This window comes from Porites lutea, chromosome 5 (assembly GCF_958299795.1).
Source record: "Porites lutea chromosome 5, jaPorLute2.1, whole genome shotgun sequence".
Lineage (NCBI taxonomy): Eukaryota > Metazoa > Cnidaria > Anthozoa > Scleractinia > Poritidae > Porites > Porites lutea.
This window is the reverse complement of record NC_133205.1, coordinates 22,175,759-22,194,977: the sequence shown is the minus strand read 5'-3', so window position 1 is coordinate 22,194,977 and position 19,219 is coordinate 22,175,759. Positions and strand designations below refer to the sequence as shown.

Sequence of the window (19,219 nt, the reverse complement as noted above, 5' to 3'; positions counted from 1 at the left end):
AAAGTTGTCTCGCGATTTGATTAATTTTATCGCTTAGAGCCTACCTTAATTATACGTGAATAATCGCTAAAAGCTGACCCATATGTCATAAACTGAACAGCGATGAAAAAATACTTGCAGGAAAGCTAGATGCGATAAAGTCATTTGTGTTCAGTTTCATACTGCGCATTTTATGAGCTAACGTCTTTACAGAGCACGTTACTTTCGACCACAAGACTAGTCCAATATTCTTCCCTGTCTCATGCCTCAAACCATTTCAAAAGGAACCGAAGAACAAAACACGACTTTGCATTGACACCAAAGTTATTTTCAGCTTGACTGCTCATAGTTATATCTTACTCTTCAATGGTCGCATTTATTCCATTTACATCCATCTATCGCTGCAAAAACTGATACCATATCAGTTACAACAAGTGATCTGACATACAAAAGGGAATTAACGACTTTATTTTACACGACAAACAGGAAGATTGTGTTTAGAGTGTAGAATACAATAACGGGGCGCGCGTTTTAACTTTAATAAACAACAAAGAAACGTTTAATTAGTGAAGTTTTGAGTGGGTAATTGTGCTGGAATGATCATTTTGGGCTGAGTAATTTCTTGTAATCGAACCGGAATTACCTAAATTAGCAACCCACGTTCGCGGGTGCAGTCCGGGTTTATAGGACGCATTAGCCGACCCTGTCTGTTTCTCGAACGCATTGCCTCGTTCAATTCCGTGGTTTCCGGCCTATCATACATTTGAATTCGTTCCTAAGTCGGGTTTTGTTTTGACAAGTGTTTTGTCCCGATGTTATTACTTGATTTATTAGAAAAATACAGTGGATATAAGCACAAAAGGCGAACGAGCCAATCAGAGAGCTCCTTCTCACAAGACCCATTCTTCCAGACGATTGCCTTGTTTCGCTTCATTTTAATCGCGAAATTGGTAAGATTAGTGGCTTGTGAAGGCGATCATGCGATGAGAGCTGTTGTTAGTTGTTATAAGTACCATCTTGACCTCAAGCGCGACACAAGTATACTAGAAGTGTTTGTCCGAGTATCTACAATCAAAGCTACTTGAAAAGTGCTAACAAGTCGGCGGGCGGAGAGGTGGACCCGCTTGTTCGACGTGTTCAGGTACAATCTTCAAGCGCCCTCCTTAGATTGACAGATACAAGCCATTAAGCAATCACACGAGTCTGTACATCTCACAGCTTTTCACCGAGACGTTTTTTTTGGAGACGCGTTTGGACAAGCGGCAAACAAAAAAACGATGATTGCACGTGTCTGCCTTCTGTCTTTTGTCTCCTTAATCGTTCTCGCTGCGATCGACGGGCAAAGAAGAACGAGGTGGGTATGAGTATTGTTTGTCGTTTGTTTCAATGTGTGAAACTTTCACCATGAAGCGAGAAGTGGTCGTTGAAAATTGATGCTTCGATGGCGCGTGTCGTCCAAGAGCTTGCATATATGCGCTTTCAGTCGACCTGCGCGTGCAACGAACATAATTCACTACACACAGTCTAAACATTCGGCACCTGGAGTTAAAAGTTGTATCTTTATCTCTGCAGGCAAACAAACGAGGACGCCAATAGGTTTTGCTCGTGGCTCAAGGGTAACAAACTGAGAAACTGTCTATCTCACCCGTTGTTAGGGCTGAGCGCTCGGGAAGGTGTCGAGGAAGCCCTAAAGGAGTGTAGAAGTCATTTTACTGATCGTCGATGGAATTGCTCGGGGGTCACCATCGCTGATGTTTTTCAAAACGAAAGAATGCTCAAGGCAGGTGAGTAGCGAATTCACCTACACATGATGTAAGGTTAATTTCCTTTTCTTCATTCAACACACATCTCGAGACAAACCCTCCCTCCTTCCTTCGTTTTCCGCTCTGCGACCTACCGCTGTTGTATAAGGTTATCATGAATTTTGTGAGCTCAGATTTTCCTTTTACCCTTAATTTAAGCCTATGACAGAAATTATTCACGCGGCTTTCCTTCAAGGAGGCTTTGAAAGTTATTTGCTTCGGGTAGTACGTGATTCTATCGCAGCGGCACCAACTGGAAGGCACATGTGTTTTTCCCTTTACGCGGAGAACAATGTAAGGAAATATTTTGTTTCAGAAATCCGCTTTAATTCCCCTTCAGAGAATTGTAACTGGCCGTGTCTTTCATGTCAAATTCTAGTCTGGAATAGCTATAACAGAAACTAAAGTTACGTTGCGTGGCATTGCCATCTTACCCTCAGGCGCTCAACTGGGACTTGCGTTCCTTGACGCAGATCTCTCAGTGTGAACATTTTTGAACCGTAGGTAGCCCTTTGAGCAGTTTTGTCGGCTTTATTCAGTTTTCAGAAAGCCCAGCACGCGCTTCGAGACCTCTGAGTTGCAAGCTAACCTTTCAACAACAAATTTTGTGCCGGCGACTTGTTGACGCAGATCTTTTGCTTACTGCTGAAAGATCGTGTCTCAGGGTATTTTTTTTAGCCGTCGGTGCTCACCCTTGCCTAGTCACAACGTTGTTACAAGCTTAAAACGAGTCTAACGGGCTTAGAAATGTCTCGAAAATTTGCATCATGCCAAAGGTTTATCCGATAGTCAAACACGTACATTTTTGACACTAGCTTTCGTTTCAACCCGTTGTCTTGGGTATAGTTTTCGCGCAATTTCGCGCAGAAAATTGCTTCTTCACAACGCATACCTAGGATAGATTTGGCTCTCTTTGTTGTCAGCATAAACGAAGTTCATTCCTGGATTTGGCGGTCTTTGCTAGATAAATATGACTTAAGACATGACCACTGTTTTCTTTGAAAGTTACACCAAGGTTTTTACAAGGCCACCACGAGAAAACGCGTTTTTGATGACTTCCTATATGATAAACGGCTGTTGGAATTGTAAGCGCTGAGTAAGTCTCGTATAGAAGACTCGTGCGCCATCGTTTCCCTGTTAACCACCTTATCTTGGCTGGCACAGACGTTGAAATATGTATTTGAATGTGAACACAGTGTAGATAACTTAATGCTACTCGTGGTTTGCTGTGACAAGAAGTGTCAGTATGTTTGCAGCGTTCGTTGTATCGCTAATCCTTGGGATCGTTTCAAGCTCCCTATCATAATGGCTTTCTTTCATTAGAGTAATCGAATATCAGCGTAACTCTAGCTTTTTAATTTTCCGGTCCTTTCAACAATTAGCAATGAAAAAGGCGAAGAAATTTTCAAAACAAACATATTAGAAGTGAAAAACACAATAGTCGAAGTACACTCTCTTTCACTTGCACCCATTCGTGGACGCGCCTTCGCGACATTCGCGCGAGTGGAAGAAAATTAATTTCCGTTTTACTATAATCGGTCATTATGAGAGGTCCTTGAGTCGTGTTTAAAGCGAATACCCACACGAACGTAGGCATTCTTTTCGTAGGAAAGGATTAGATAGCGGAATGACCCAAAAAGTTAGTCAGCATGTGCGTCACTTTGTTCCTCGTTTCCTGTGCAGTGTGGAATTCACCACAACAAAAACTTAATTGACACCATACAAATTAGTCTGACTGGCTTTTGCCTTTGTAAACATCCTAACACGAAATTCGTTTCCTTTTGAGCTTTTCATGAAGAAATTAGGAGCCAGCATGTCTATTGTTTTCATCAGATTGGAGCGTTGTTATCGTGAATCGCAGCAAGATTTTGGACATGATGTTTCGCTCCGTCAATACAACTAGAACACTTAATCTTTTGCCACCCCAAAAATGATCGATCAACCTTTTTACCTCTTGGGTCAACATACTTCTGACAGCCTTTTCTAAAAGGAGCACCATAATCCTGAAAGAGATTTATTCCCGCAAACTTATCATTAATCTATTGACAAATAATTGCTTTCCTTTCGCTATTATAGTCTTTATAACCCTCCAGGCAATTAGCTCGGCTCTTTTCATTGTCTTTGTCCCTGTATGAAATTGTCGTTCTCGAAAATTACCCAACGAGAAAATGGGAAATAAAAAACAAGACAAAACTACAGGCGGCAATTATAAAGAAAGAGCGTAATTGAAGGTCGTTAAAGCTATCACAACTTCAAACAACGTTTTGTAATTTTCCTTTAAACAATGCTTTGTCAGAACGGGACATTTGGCGTTTGCCTTTCGTTGTTTTGGAAGTATAAGATTTGAATTCTTTAGTCTTCCTGCAATAAAAGCCTTGACGTGATCTCTACCAAAACAACCTGAGGGAAGCATTTTTGTACTTATCTAAACATTTTAAATCTTTAAGGTGCTGATTGCACCGTGTGTTTGTTCAAAAATCGGAAAATGGTTATTTTGTTTGTTCAATGTACTTGGTACTGAGGTAAACCACTGGATGGGAAGTATACAGTTATTCCATCTATCAGTTTTCGTGCCTACATGTGTTCTTTTCCATAGAGAAATTCGTTCCCTCTAGAAGTAAACATCTTTCTCCTCTCCCTTCAAAATCAATGCAATTTCAAGCAAATATCAAGAGCGAAAACAATTCAGTTAATGGTCAGATGTCACTCTAGTCAGAGAGAAATTTCTCAAAACTTAAATGTGAAAATAAATATGCCATTCGATAAAGAAAGTCCATTACATGCGCGGTTTATGTTTCAAACTACGTATTGGTCGCTTGCCTCTTTATGGTAAATCAAAACGTCATTTTCAGATTAGATCCTACTGTGTATAAGGGTAGTGATAATACGATACATTTAGATACAAATGCAATGGAATCAAAGGAAATAGCAAATGACGTTCCTTGGGTTTAACAATAGCCACGAAAAAGATGTAAACGAGCTCATCATCACGTTGGGGCGTTTAACCTTTCGCTTCCTTGATGAACGTGAAGTCATGAAATCTTTCATTGACCTTCGACTCTGTAGAGTGAGGAGAACCAACGGAGAATGCTTGTTTTTGTAGTTTTACATGGTGCTGTTAGGCTAGCCGTACAGATGGTTCTAACATTTGGGTGTGTGGTTAAACCCTACGTTGTGATCCCTTGAACGAAAGCTCATGAGCGGTACTTTCCCTTGGTTGTTTATCTTTGACTTTCTGCTAGATGGTTTTAATGGTTTTTAGACTGTGGATTGAATCCCGGAGCGTGCATGCAAGTGAAAACTTTATCAGCAATACCTTCTTGTAGTACAGACAGTAGCTGGAACCGTTGAGTCTGTGGAGTCACTCACTCACACGCGCCTCCTCTTCATTTCCATTGAGTCATGAGGCCTCTGCTAGTGTCCTGTTTTTCTTTGCCAAAGATTTAAGCAGCACATGGCTTTTTACAAAACAGGGCTGTTATAACCCTGCTCTAGCTAATCTGGCCCTATCCAGTGGACCACCCCGGCCGCCGCCCTTGTTGAATGTACCAGGAATGTAACGAGCTCCCGCCGATGAAGTTCGAGGGTATAAAGATACGCCAGGCTTCCAGCCACTTCAAGGCACAGTAGCAATGAGAGAGTCTATAGGGTGCAACTATTCAAATGAAAACTACTATGAAACTTATCATTAGCTGTATTTCCTTGTGTCCTTTGGCTTATTAACAGCTGTATTAAGCTGCACAAGGAGGTTCTCACTGTTGAATCTGTGGATAAAATCCTAAAGTGTGATCGTTCCCAACATGAAACCTACTGAATTGTTCTCTCCTGTTGTGCTATTTATCATGTTCTTTAACAATTGTGAAGTTACGGATAGTATGCTAAAATGACTTGTGATTCTTCACTATTTCACGAAATTGAGCACGAACAAATTTAAAGTTAATATACCTGTTGTTTTTTCTTCATTACTGATGCATGGCTTCAAGACCCAAGATAACCACTAGAATTCATAAGATTTTGCCCTCCAGCTATGCGGGCTCCCCTTTGTACGTTATCTGTCCTCCATTCTTTAACAAAATTAATTTCTTTTATTTTACTGAGCAGAGGATTAAGATTGTTGCATCATAGCTAAATTTGTCTGTTGTATCTTTTATGATTTCCGGTCTGGTATTCAACGTACTTTGACGTCAGTGCTTACGTTATTTTAATTCATTAACGACGATTATGTCTCACAGTAACAGGTTAATTTCTAGCCATTTTCTAAAGTTGTGATTAAGTTCGTTCCTGATCAAATGTGACATGTTTTAGCACTTGAAAGCCGAGGATTGTAAACTGATATAAAGACCATTAATTCTGGCTTAATTTGTTCATTGTTCGCCTGTTTTTTTGCACGCGTGAGTACGAAACAAAGAGGCCCGCGTTTTACTCTTGCGACTTGTAGACGCCGCCCATTTTTTTCTCTTTAAAGACGACAAATATAAGCAGATGCAAAGACCTTTACGTAGCCGCAAAAATATTTTCTAACTACGACATCAAACGATGTAAATAGCCTTATTGGAAAGGGCCTGACAATTAAGAACCATATTTATTTTTATTTTAATGATAAAGTTACTCCGCAGCAAAGAACCGCCCAGCACCTTCAATCAGTAAGGATTTGATTTACCACTAAAGTGGAAACACATTTTCCAACATAAGGGCAGTGCGACAGGAAAGTACGGCTCCCAAGTAGCTTTTATGTTTTCCATTTCCAAACTTGAACCTCCTTCTACAACATAATTAACAAAACCATAGAAAAATACCACCACACAGCCACTTTCATTTGAATGATCACTGAAAATTTAAGGCTTAGTTGATCACCTCGCCTATGAGTATGTTTACGTCACACTTAAGACGCCATTCGAACACCGCAGCAATGGAACATCGACATTACAAAGACTTTATCGCACATCACAAAATTAGAACCTCACTTTTTAATAACAAAACGTTTTTAAGAATGCGGAACATCCTGTGCTGGTTTATCGAGGTGTATCATTGACGTTTTTCCTTTATTGTGAAGATAAGGAAATTCTGGAAGAGGAAAGGTGCCAGAATTTTCACTATTTACGGTCTAGACATGCAGGAATAAAAAAGGCATCATTGGTTTAACATAGTGTTCCAAGATAATTGATTGTTTTTTAAACTTTTCTAGGTGTGTGGAATCAGGAAAGTAAAATTTAAGAGTTTACCACAATCATTTTCCGACTGGCCTACATAGAAATATAATAAGAATGTTGGTCGTCGGGCAAAATTTTTGATCATTTATTTTGAAACGAGTAGTGCAAAAAATTCTGAAGAGGTTACATCTGAAAAATATGTTGTGGCTTAAAAGCGAAGTTTTCTTAGCTCATTGTCTGAAAGGGCAAAAATCTGCGGACTATTTTCATTCCTTAGTGAAAGGGGGTGAATTCAACCCAGAATCGGGAAATGACCCAAACATCCTCAACTTATTCCTTCATTTCATGTGAAGGTAAATGCTCTAGTGGAAATGCATAATTATCATCAGCTCGTGCTACATCCTGATATTCGTTCAGTTGGCAAAGCTGTCTAAAATTAGTCAATGGAGTGAATGAACGTTTTCCATTGGATAGCACTTTCCACGTTTTGAGCAAGCCGAATATTTATTGAGATTGTTGCACTGATTTTTTTCGGAGGTAAAAAATTTCTTAAAGATATTACGCTCATTATTTTTCTTAGACAAGGTCAGGCGAAATCGCCAGAACTGTCTCTCGCCTAATGTAAAGACGCCTGTATTACCTGTAATGTTACAGTGAATGGCGTTCACATAAAAAAAGATGTGAACGTGATTAATTTAAGCAGACAAGACGGAGACAAACAATAGCATCATGAGCATGATAACAGATTGTTTTCATTAAGTTGAAATTGATTGCATCTTATCTTCTGTGTCGTTTACGATGTTAATCCTGCTTGTAAGGGACGAGAGAAGACGTGAAAGAAAAAGAGTTGAAATTTGCGTTCCTTAAATAGGTTACCACGCAAAAGGCGTACGAGGTATTTAAAAATGGCCATCGCATCAACCTGATAGGCTGCTAGACGTGTTCCTCCCCATTCTGAAATTATGAAGTGCTTAAAGAAGGGGTCAATATTTCACGATTCTGATCATGGTCTCGAGGTAGTGTGTCACTATGCCATGCTATGCCGCTCTGATTACCAATTTCCCGCCATTTGGCTTGATCTTTGCGCGCTCAAGCTGCCACGTTCCCGCCATTACTTTGAGGCAACAATTTGTGTTGATTTTCAAACCATTTTGTCCCACTGGTGGCTAGATAGAAGCGAGGTGAAAGACCGAAAAAAAAAAACGAAACAATTTCCAGCGAACGGAGCGTATATGTTGTACAGTAGTTCAATTTTATCCTTGGTTTGAATTTCATTTTCCCTTGTTCTGGGGTATGGTAATGTATGATAATGAGGTTAAAACAGAGGAAAATAAACTTTAAACCGAGGACAAAATTGAGCCACGGCATATACATATACTGTACATTTGCCTCTTCTTTCTCTCCTTCAGATAACAGGGAGAGCTCATACCTACAAGCCGTTTCTTCAGCTGGGGTGGCTCATCAAATAACAAGGGACTGTAGTAAAGGAACCAGAGACGAGTGCGGCTGCGACAATCGTCCCCAGGGAAGGGGGACAGCCCCGGGAGAATTAAGCTGGGAGTGGGGAGGCTGCTCTGATGACTTCCGTTATGGCATTCAGTTCTCCCAAAATTTCATGGACCCGAGCAGGAGTTCGGAGAAAAGTTTATCATATTACGTGAGACGCCATAATAACGATGCCGGAAGGAGGGTACGTTTTGTAATAGGCTTTTTTAGTTTGAATCTAAAGGGGCTATGAGGACACGAGGACATTGCTGTTTTAGGTCAATTATGTTCTAAAGTCGTTCCTCATTGCCTTTACACATACGTTAACTACTACTGAAGACTAGTGAAGGAGATATTAAACAGATTTCATCGGAGAATACTAACTATAGTACTTTATTTGGTGATTTTTGCAACGCATTAAAAATTGAAAAGGTTGGCGCAAGTTTCCATCCATGTCCATCCTTGCCATCTATTGCAACAGACGATAGGAAACAGTGTCAATGCTTGATAATATTGTAGCCTTGAATAACAAAACTGGACCATTTTTTGGAATTAAATTGGTGCACAGACACGTTTTAGCTTTTTGAAAAGATAGAAAAGCAGCGTGAAATAGCCTCTTTAAGCTCCGTTGCAGCTGTGTGAGTCATCTCGGAAATTCTACTAAATCGGAGCATGTGTTCTCCCCTTTAGCAACCTTTACCTGCATGCATAAAGCTCCTGCCCTCGAATGAAAACAGCGTGTGCGTTTCGGTTTCTACACTTGCTCGGAATTTCAGGTGACAAACGCAGATAGGAAAGGTATTAATCACTCAGGTTCTCTCAAATATATAACGTCAAATAGTTTTTCTTAGTAGACATGACTAAATGCAAAGTTGGTACTTGAAGGATTTACCACCATTGAATCGGGATATTCAGAGAGTTTTAGTTTTCGTCTAGGCCTCGAGCAACTGAAAACTTTCACTCAGGAAATAGCAAAATTCCAGTCTTGAATACTTTCTAGTGTCAGCCAAAGCTGCCAATATTTAAAGCCGATACGAATTTTATCACATACGCTAGCATGTCATGAGGATGTTTTTAAATTTTATTGCTGAGCATTTCCCCTTCGGCGGCAAAGATAAACGCCCACGAAATCGGCCCGTTTGACCTTTGCGGTAACAGACGATGCCCACTAACGTTAACTGTTTCCCGCTCTCACTAATTCCTTAGTGTTAGAACTCACGGACAGTTATGAATCTGGGTTTAACTAGTAAAGCTGTTAAGAGGCTAATATTTTGGTTGATCAGGCCTATGGATTTCAAGTCCCTGGATCCGAAATTCGAAGATACATTATGGCGGTTCTTGTAGGTCAAGGTTTTGAGACTGCGATATCTCGACAGAGAACTTATTTCTCAGAATAAAGTATTTTTTTTTCGACTTTAAGCGCTTTTACAGGTAAAAACATTATTACCTACCAAGATTCTAATATTCTAATCATGTAATCTGCAAAAGGCATAGCCCATCACAGCAGACTGGATATATTTAACAATTATTCCTCGAGCCCAAATATTCTCTGAGTCAATAGCCCATGAGGCCGAAGGCCGAATTAGCTATTGACTCAGAGGCCACGAGGGCGAGAGGAATAATTGTGTTAGTAAAATCCAACTAGTTGGTCAAAAATATCGAGACAAAACAACTTTAGCTAGCAAAACGCGATTCAGCCGCCATATTGTTTTGGTTTTCGAAGCCGGCGCTTTCGCTACTAGTGGGCTATAACGTATAGCCTAGTAGTAGCTCAACCAATCAGAACGTAGCATTGATAATAGACCACAAGTTGGATTTTACTAACATGAGATATATCGGAGACATGGAAGATTTTGGGCGAAAATCAGTGTTGATTCGATTAGTTCTATCAAACAATACCCTTGCTTTTTGTATATGAACCCTTTGCTCCCGGAAGTGGCCAAAGTCAAAATCTGCCAATTTCATTTTGTGAAAAGCTCAAAAACAAATAGAACCATATGAAACTACTGCCAAAGAGGTCTCATTTGAATGGTAACACCGTAGGATTTCGTCCACAGACTCAAAAGTTAGAAATACTGCTGAAGAGGTTTCATTTGAATGGTAACGCCGTAGGATTTCGTCCAGACTCAAAAGTTAGAAATACATACTAAATAAATAGTACCATGTGAAAGTACTGCCGAAGAGGTCTCATTTGGATGGTTACACCATAGGATTTCGTCCACAGACTCAAAAGTTAAAACTACATACTAAATAAATAGTGCCGTGTGAAAGTACTGCTGAAGAGGTCTCATTTAAATGGTCACACCTTAGGAAATCGTCCGTAGACTTAAAAGTTAGAACTACAAACTAAATAAAAAGTCCCATGTGAGCCTACAGCTTAATAGGTCTCATTTGAATGGTCACACCGTAGGACTTCGTCCACATACTCAAAAGTCAGAACCGCCTTACAAGACTCCTCATTATGGAGTGGGAGTTAAGAGTTAACCACTCTTAAATATGGGGTAAGGAGTGTTGAAAACGTAGGGAAATCACCACAAGACTCCACTACAATACTTAGAGCGGTAAACTGTGATTTAGCGAGCAAATATTTTCTACCGGCTTATTGTGACACATCTGTGACCTCTTGAGTATATGCGAGGGAATCACCACAGGCGTTAAAATCCGGATTTTAAGGCATTTGAGGTTACTCCTCAAGTGTTAAGTGCTTTAAAACGTGTTTCTTGCTCGCCATTCCTGGGCGTTTTCTTTAAACAGGACATGTGGATTTTTCTATGAGGCCACGTCTTCCAGTTCTATTTCCTGCGCAAAGTATTTCCGTGTTTTTCTCATCTAGTGTTAAGTTATTGCCGCTTTTGTTCAGTAAAAGCCTGAGTCGACTCGTGACCACTCGCGAATCTGGCTGAGGTTCCGATCTACCACGAAGTATTTAGCGAAAAATAGAAACAATGCCTTTGTACTTGCCGAAAGTGTCCAGTTTGCGGTTTGTCGCTTTTTACTGCTGTTGATATTGAGTTGACGTCTTGCTTGCCTCTGGCATCATTATCCCTCACGAACTGCTTCGCTTTTTGTTTTTCATGGCTAGAAATTTTGGCCTATCATCTTGAAGCCCGATGCTGATCGAATACTGGACAGATTTCACGAGAAAATCTTCCCCAATCTATTCATTAAGTTTCGCGAACGTGCTCGCTAAATCCACATTTGTCATTTACTTCCTCTGCCTAATTCATTCCCTTTTTTAGGGCATAGTCTAAAACCTGGATTGGACTCAGGACTGTGTATTTGTATTTTAAACCAAACTTGAATTGGTTTTGAGTACGAGAAATGCTTTGATTTCCTGACAAATAAGCTTCCACAAAACCTCTTTAAACAAAATTAGTTTTTGGCATACAAATTGTTTGCTTAGCCTTCTGGACATTTAATCGCATTCTGTCCCATAAAGCCTTCCTTTATAAATCTTTTAATTAAAACCGTACCATGTCTGTCAATTAATCTCAAATAATCTTCTTACAGCTATAATAGAAAAAAGATGACAAACCATCTTGGGTAATTCGGCTTGATATAAAAAGCCTGAAAAAGTCCATCATGATGAAACTGCGATGACTAGGCTTGACAAAATAACGTGTTGTGGTTCATTTTTGTTCGCGGGTCAGTTTATATTTTCCCTTTTTTGTGTAGGGTCCCCAATAGGCTTTTTCAATCCCGTTATCCTGACTTAAAATGTCGCACCGAATCCCGTAACCCCGATTGTCATATTCGGCATCTCGCATCCCGTGCGTACTTTCAATTCCAAATCTCTCTCCCATTTTCCTTAAAAATTCCAAATCCCGGCCTTCTAATCAGGAAAATCTCAGGCATCTCGAAAAATTTATTGGGGACCCTTTATATGGTTATGTGTGATGACGATGATATAGAGGGGCTAAGTGGCGGTTTTCTTTGATTACGAGCTGTTAATCTTAAACCACTGGTAAGTCTTTTATTTTCAGTCAAGGAAAGTAAAAACATAGCCTGCGAAAACATCGGTTTCTGCTCTCTCCTCGCCGCTGGGGACGGTTTGCGAGGAGAAACGCCAAACGTCCTCAGCGGCGGAGAGCGTGGAGAAACGGATGTTTTTGCAGGCTAGTAAAAACACCACAACACATTCATACAAGAAGATTTCGTACAGGGCGTACAGCGGTAACGAAACCCTCCAATAAACACAATTGTAACCGTTTCAGGAATATTTCAGGAAGGCTTTTAGCGATTGGAATCAATGAATTGAACAAAAGAAATTGCAAAACAGTAATATAAACTTGAGATAAAGTTTTTCAACAAGGTGTTGAGATCTATCCTGTAACAAAAGTTGTTAGTTCTTGCTCATAATCCTGGCTGATTTTGATCTTAAGTACTCCATATTAACGATAAAAACGTTCCTATTATCATTCATTGGTGTTAAAATGTCGTAATACGATAATTTTCAATGAATGTTATTATTTCAGGAAACCGGCGTGAAGGACTTCTGAAAGTGTACTCTGCAATACCCTTTTTAAATTCCCCGAAAGATTTTTGAAGTTAGCTGAAGGCAACATTTGTAGAAATATCGTAGGTTAACATATTGATTTGTAATCACGTGTTGATTCGGGCGCATGAAAGTGTGTTCCTAACTGATTCTCGTTTCCTAGGGAAAAGGGAAAATACGCCACTTTCCATTGCGTAATATAAGATGTTTAGCGTAACCCCTTCCCCCCCCCCCCGCCCCGGCCCCCCCAAAAAACAATTCTGCTGACATAAGCATTGTTTTCGCTTTGTCTTGGGATGACCGTAATACCCAGGCGAAACTGAAAATATTACTTTTGCAAACTTTTGGTGGGTAGTTTATTATCCTGATGGGCAATGTGGAAGCAGCGGATAACAGACAACCATCTCGCCATTGACAAATTTTATATTCTGATAATATTATTTTGAAAGCTGTGATTGATTAACTGGCGCTCCCATGTACACGAATTTTCACCTTCTTGCTTTCAGACGCCTGACCAGCCCTTTGCGTGGGCTTTAAACTGCGAATTGTGCGGCTTCCGACGACAAAATTCGAAACAAATTGGAACAAAAAGCGACCTTAACCACAAAATCCGTTCGCGACTTTCTCGCGCGGGAACACGCCATCCGCGCGGAAACGCGTCATTGCGTGGTTCCCTGCTCTTCACGTTATTGAGACGCCCGGCTGAGACGTGATCTGGACTTATTAACTCACCCTTCCTTTTAGAAATGATTGCTTCACCGTGCGCTGCGGACTGATTGTTTGTGTCTTTTTAACTGGTTTTATGGGTTTTCTCTCTTCAGTAGCCTGATCTAAAAATTCCTCAACTTTCCGGCCCCAGAATAACAAACGGAAACGATAATTTTTCTCTCGCAGCTTCAAAGGAAAAGCGCTTTTATATTAATGACAAGTGTTTAATTCCGGATGTTGTATCATTTATTCTTACAGCAGGGAGTTTTCCTCACGAAAGATAACGTTTGATTATTGATATTTAGACGAGTTTAAAATTTTTCTCTAGCAAAAAAGTCAGAACCTTTCAGAATGGTTTACCACCCATAGAAGAAATGTTAAATCAATGGTTGACTCTTAAAGCAATTTATATTAACCGCAATTAGTATGGATGTTTAACTTAAAAAATGTAACAGGAATGTTCTAGAGCTTCAGTTTTCCCTATTTTCTGCTTGACTTTTAATCAACATTTTTTCCAAACTTTTTCCTTTTTTACCTCTAAACATTATTATTGTTAGTAATGCTAATAGATTTGAAGCTGCAGTTGTGTTACACTTTTTGGGAAAAGTACATAGATAAATTCATTTGATTGTGTCACGGAGATCATATCTTGTTTTAAATTGTGATGAAATGAAATAACGAGTTTTTAACCTCTTTTACTTTGCCACTCCTTTGAATGTTTTTCAGTAAACCGAACTTGTGTGAAATTTTCAGATTGTAAAAATTATTGAGTAATTTTAATGAGTAAGCTAATCTGCCTTATGGTTGAGATGCGCACTTTTGTAGGTGAGAATAAGATTAGCATTTTTAATCTGTGGCCGTGAATATGTCGGAAAGGAAATCACAGGGTGCCAAACACACCAAGAAACGTTCTTTTTTAAGACGGACATTTTCCACAGAAAGGACGCCTTGAGTTGTTCCATGTTAGCCTGCGAGAAATTTCTCCATTTCCAAGAGATTCGCGAGAAAACGCGCTAGTGAACGGCAAAGCTCACGATATCCCCATATTAAGAATTTGTTTCCAGGCTAGGTCCTTGTCTTCAGTCTTTTTCTTTCATTCGCCATACGAAGAACACTTTCTGCCGGTTTTAACGGATTCCGTCTTGATTCGTTTTTAGAGAAATCTTGTTAAAAAAAAACAGCTGGCCGAACACTCAGTTAAATAAATCAAAGAAGAAAATAAAGTTGTTAGTAATGCAAGTGCTTAATTGTGGCGCATCTATCATTTTCCAAGGAAGTTCTAACGCTGTAACATTGATTTAAAGGGAGACCATTCTAACTTGTGAGGCATTGTATCTATGATGCCTGTCCTTCCTTAAGTTTTATTCGGCGTTTTACAAAATGAGATTTTGAATCTGTATTTGTCATTTATCATATCGCTATGTCATGTTAGGGTACGCCCATTTATATCGCCTGGTTCCTCTTGCGTATCGATCTCTTTTTCTTTTTTATTGAATTGTTTGTTTTTATATGAATCTCATCAGGGCTTCACAATTGTTGTGGGTCTTTGTCGTACTTTATTAACTTTTGCGCCCACGTCTGTTAGTTCAGTGTTCAATTTTTTTTGTTGAGTCAGTTTTAAAAGTATCGGTGTATCCGAGGAAGGCATTTCCTCTTATTTTCTCATAAAACACGAGATGTACGTTTTCACTCTGCCATTTACTAATTCTGGAAGCAAGGTACAGTTTTTAGTTCCCCATGGCTGTTGTGGTTTCTTTGATATAAAGAGATTCAATGTTTGGAAATTTAATTAAGAACGAATGAGCTGTAAAACAATTACACAAAATAGCTTTTTAGCCGCCTGCAGAGAACGAATGAATTGCTGTGTCATGGTGGGTAGGTCTTGCATGTCCAGCCTAAATGTGTCTAGTTTTTCTATGGTCAGTTGAGGTTATTTAAAATATAACTGGCCTTTTCAACCCCGTGACGCTCAATAAAACTTTCTTTGACGTAAGGAAATTATGTCCAATGGGATCGTGTGCGTGTGAAGAACCGTCTATTAGAGCAGTAGCTCAATAGCTTTCATTTAATTTATAGTTCTTTTCATGATTAAATTTAGACTCGGAACAATGAAACCACTTTGCTCAGTGATTAAGCTTTAACTGCAAAAGAAGAAGAAAACTAGAAATCATTTGTGTGTTCTATTCATTGCATAATTAGTTTGTTTATCTTTCCTTGCGAAGAGACCTTTCCCTTTCTGTCCACCAGAAAAACGTTTGAACCATACAATGCTTGGTTCAGTTCATTTCGTTTTCTTTTTACGCTCTGGTGTATCACGCAGAGAAGCGCCCAAGGCTATTGACGACAGTCAACTGCACTAAACAAATATTGAAACAAAATACTTTGTACTATATTGTCGAAATCACAGGGTATCTTGAGACATTAAACTGTGTTAAACAAAATGGTTTCATTGGTAAGATATAGCTGGGGGAAAAAAAACAATATAGGGTTGGGAGCCTGAGATCTGTAAAAGGCCAAAAAGAAGCAGCTGAACTGCAGGAAATAGAGAGATTAAGATTCACGTTTACACCAAACGGCAGACGTGAATTTGTACCACGTGACCAAGTTTTCCCCTCATTTTCCTTTTACTCTTTATCGCTTCCACGCAAAAATAAGTAGTTTTATGCCAGTTTTAACCATAGGAATCGTTCGGCACTGTTTTTATCTGCTTATTTTCTATTCTGAGAAATTCTCAACTTGAGTCTGACGTTTGCCGTTTGCAGTAAAAATGAATCTTAATCTCTCTACTAACATATTTTATAGGTCGTCAACACAAATGGAAAAAATTAAACGAAATTTACTTTCAAAAGTGCTATTAATCCTTTTCTGTCAGCGAAGATTTAGCAAGTAACAGCCGCATGTTAGTAGTAGATGATGTGGGGTTGGGCCGGGAGTAGGAAGGAGGTGCAAACTTCTCATGTCCTCTAGTGGATTCGCGCCAAAGTTGGGATCAATGGGATTCCTGTGGCAACAGGGAAAACGTACTACCAAGTTTTTGTCTTAAAAAAAGACTCCGTAAAAATCAGTAAATTTGAATAATTAAGAACATGTTAGAAGTCGACGCTGAAGGGTTGCAAGTTAGTTATTATGTTTATTTGTTCTTGTAGATGTGCTTAAAGTTTATTTCTTTTCATTTTTCAGGTTATTATAAGCAAAATGGATAAGACTTGTAAGTGCCATGGCGTATCTGGCTCCTGCACTGTTAAAGTTTGCTGGAGAACTATGCCCAAGATGAAAGCAATTGCCACCGAACTTCGACGGAAATACGAACACGCCATAAAAGTCAAGCTTAACAGGAACAAAACCAAGCTCACGAGGCTCTCTCGCGGGCGAAGAGGGCGAAAGTCGAATAAACGAAACTCGAACCGACGACCTTCATCGTCAAGTCTTGTATACGCCGAGGACTCTCCGGACTTTTGCAAACCGGACTCTAGATATGGAATTCTTGGAACGCATGGGCGGAGCTGCAACAAAACATCGAGTGGTACTGCAGGTTGTAGTCAAATGTGTTGTGGTCGGGGATACAACACTGTCAATAGATTGGATGACGTCAAATGTAACTGTCAGTTTATTTGGTGCTGTCATGTAAAATGTGATTGGTGCAAAAAGGAATGGGTCCAGCATACTTGCAAAGGAGACTGAAAGACGCCATCGTAGAATTAATCCAGAATAAATTATCACACCACGTTCTACTTCAAGGTGACAATCACGCAGATTTGAAAGTATTTAATTTCTAGGGTTGATTCTGTACTTCGTTTGGCTGTGTTGGACACGCCACTAGATGGGACAATTGGTGGTGTTTACAAGCAGTAACTTATGATGTACAGTCGCTTATGTTGAGACCCGAGAATCCTGTTTTACTGTTCATTCCTTTGAGGCATCAGATCTAGTGTAATTGGGTACTAGAAAATTGAGTGCTTTTCTCTAGTTGTAGAAACAGTAGTCTGATTGGCCTTCCTCTCCTCCCCTTCAAGTATTAACGCCCCTCTTACACCCCTTCCACCCGAACTTTCTTTGAATTAAGTTAAATTCCGAGGGGGAAAAGGGTGGAGTGACGAGAAAACGATGTACGTTAGATTATAGAGACAGTTACTCCGCAGCCGTGAAGTGGTTAGCTTAGCTGAACAATGTATATATTTATTACAACAGTTAAAAACAAGGAAAACAACAATTAGTGAATGGTGCACTTTCCCAGCAATGACACTAAAACCACATTTATGGAATTTTCGTACCTTGCTTGTGGACCGTTTATTCTCTTTATCAGAATATATTGACTTCTCCTTTCCTATCCCTTAAGCTTAGACTTAAGAAGAAATTATTCGAATATCAAGAGTCTTGCAAGTTCATTTTCTTAATTCTTATAACCTTTTGAATTATCAAAGAAGTGATATTACAAGAAGAAATTAGACGCTTATGAGGACTTAGATGTAAGCTACAGACAGGCGCCAGTTCGTAAAGAACAGAAACGCCCAATTGAATTCGTCCAAGAGACAGGGAAATTTCTTTACTTAATGCCTGGCTAAACTGCAAAATGTTGTTGCAGAAATAGTGTTTCTTCTAATCTGACTAAACTCTGAAAAAAAAAACTTGCGTCCAGGAAGCAAAATTTGTATCTTCAGCATTTGTTTCTCGCTCTACTAAATTTAGAAACTTTGGAGCGGCGTCTCCTAGTTTTGCCAGGCCTTAAGACTCCTTGATTATTTGTTTCTGTTCCATGACAAGAAATATCTGACTTGGCCGCTGACTTTGAGCGTCACTAGAGTTTAAGCTTCATGTATACGGCAAACGTCAGATTCAAGTTGAGAATTTCTCAAAATAGAAAATGAGCAGATAAAAACAGCTCAAAGCAATTCTTATAAAAAATTGCGTGAAACTACTAATTTAGGTGTAGAAATAATGAACAGTAAACGACAAGTAAAGAGGAAACTTGGTCACGAGGTACAAATTCGCGTTTGCCGTAGGACGTAAACGTGATGCTTAACCTCTCTAATTAAAGGGCTTTGACTCGGTTGTCTGGGTGTGTATAAAATTTCGCGCCTGGTGGTAGTTCTCCATTTGAGACATGATAAGGAAAGTGGACCGAGTCAACTTTCGCAAAGATGTCTGGGATTGTTATTAGGGACAAGTAAAAAAAATTAGCCAATAGCTGACCGGTGCGTCCCAGTGCCGATCCCAGAAACCACTGCGAGACGCATTTCGGCTTCAATTCCCTTCTCGTTGCTTATGTGGCGAGTTGCAACTAGAACAAAGCAAATAACTGTTTATTATATATTTTTATGCATACAGAATCTTCCTTATTTATAAAGAATTGACACCTTAGTTAGAGGAGCAGTGTTTGAACACTTTGTATTGTAAACACGACTTGTTCGAGTTCATAAAAAGTCAAGAAATTGGGAAAACCGATTGTGTCTGGTTGCCTCGTTGTTTGTTGACTGTTAATGTGAAAGAACGATCCTAAAAGACTGGGAAGTCAAAGAAAAGGAAATAAATACAGTTCCGCTGACAGTCGCAAAATGTTTCACGAAAAGGCTCAACGAGAACGGTCAGGCGGCCACAGTGAA

At 39.5% G+C, this 19,219-nt stretch overlaps 1 protein-coding gene across 1 annotated transcript; it reads left to right on the top strand.

The window, feature by feature from the left end:
* Positions 1-245: 245 nt before the first annotated feature.
* LOC140936376 (protein Wnt-7b-like) lies at positions 246-19,057 on the top strand. Its single transcript, XM_073385841.1, has 4 exons — positions 246-1,333; positions 1,552-1,763; positions 8,341-8,621; positions 16,800-19,057. The coding sequence occupies exons 1-4, from the start codon at positions 1,257-1,259 to the stop codon at positions 17,298-17,300; spliced, it is 1,071 nt and encodes a 356-aa protein (XP_073241942.1). The 5' UTR covers positions 246-1,256; the 3' UTR covers positions 17,301-19,057.
* Positions 19,058-19,219: the final 162 nt, after the last annotated feature.

Coding starts and splice junctions, on each gene's coding strand:
- LOC140936376 (XM_073385841.1), top strand. CDS start 1,257: ATGATTGCACGTGTCTGCCTTCTGTCTTTTGTCTCCTTAATCGTTCTC. Junction 1,764..8,340: donor CGAAAGAATGCTCAAGGCAG/GTGAGTAGCGAA, acceptor TCTCTCCTTCAG/ATAACAGGGAGAGCTCATAC. Junction 8,622..16,799: donor ATAACGATGCCGGAAGGAGG/GTACGTTTTGTA, acceptor TTCATTTTTCAG/GTTATTATAAGCAAAATGGA.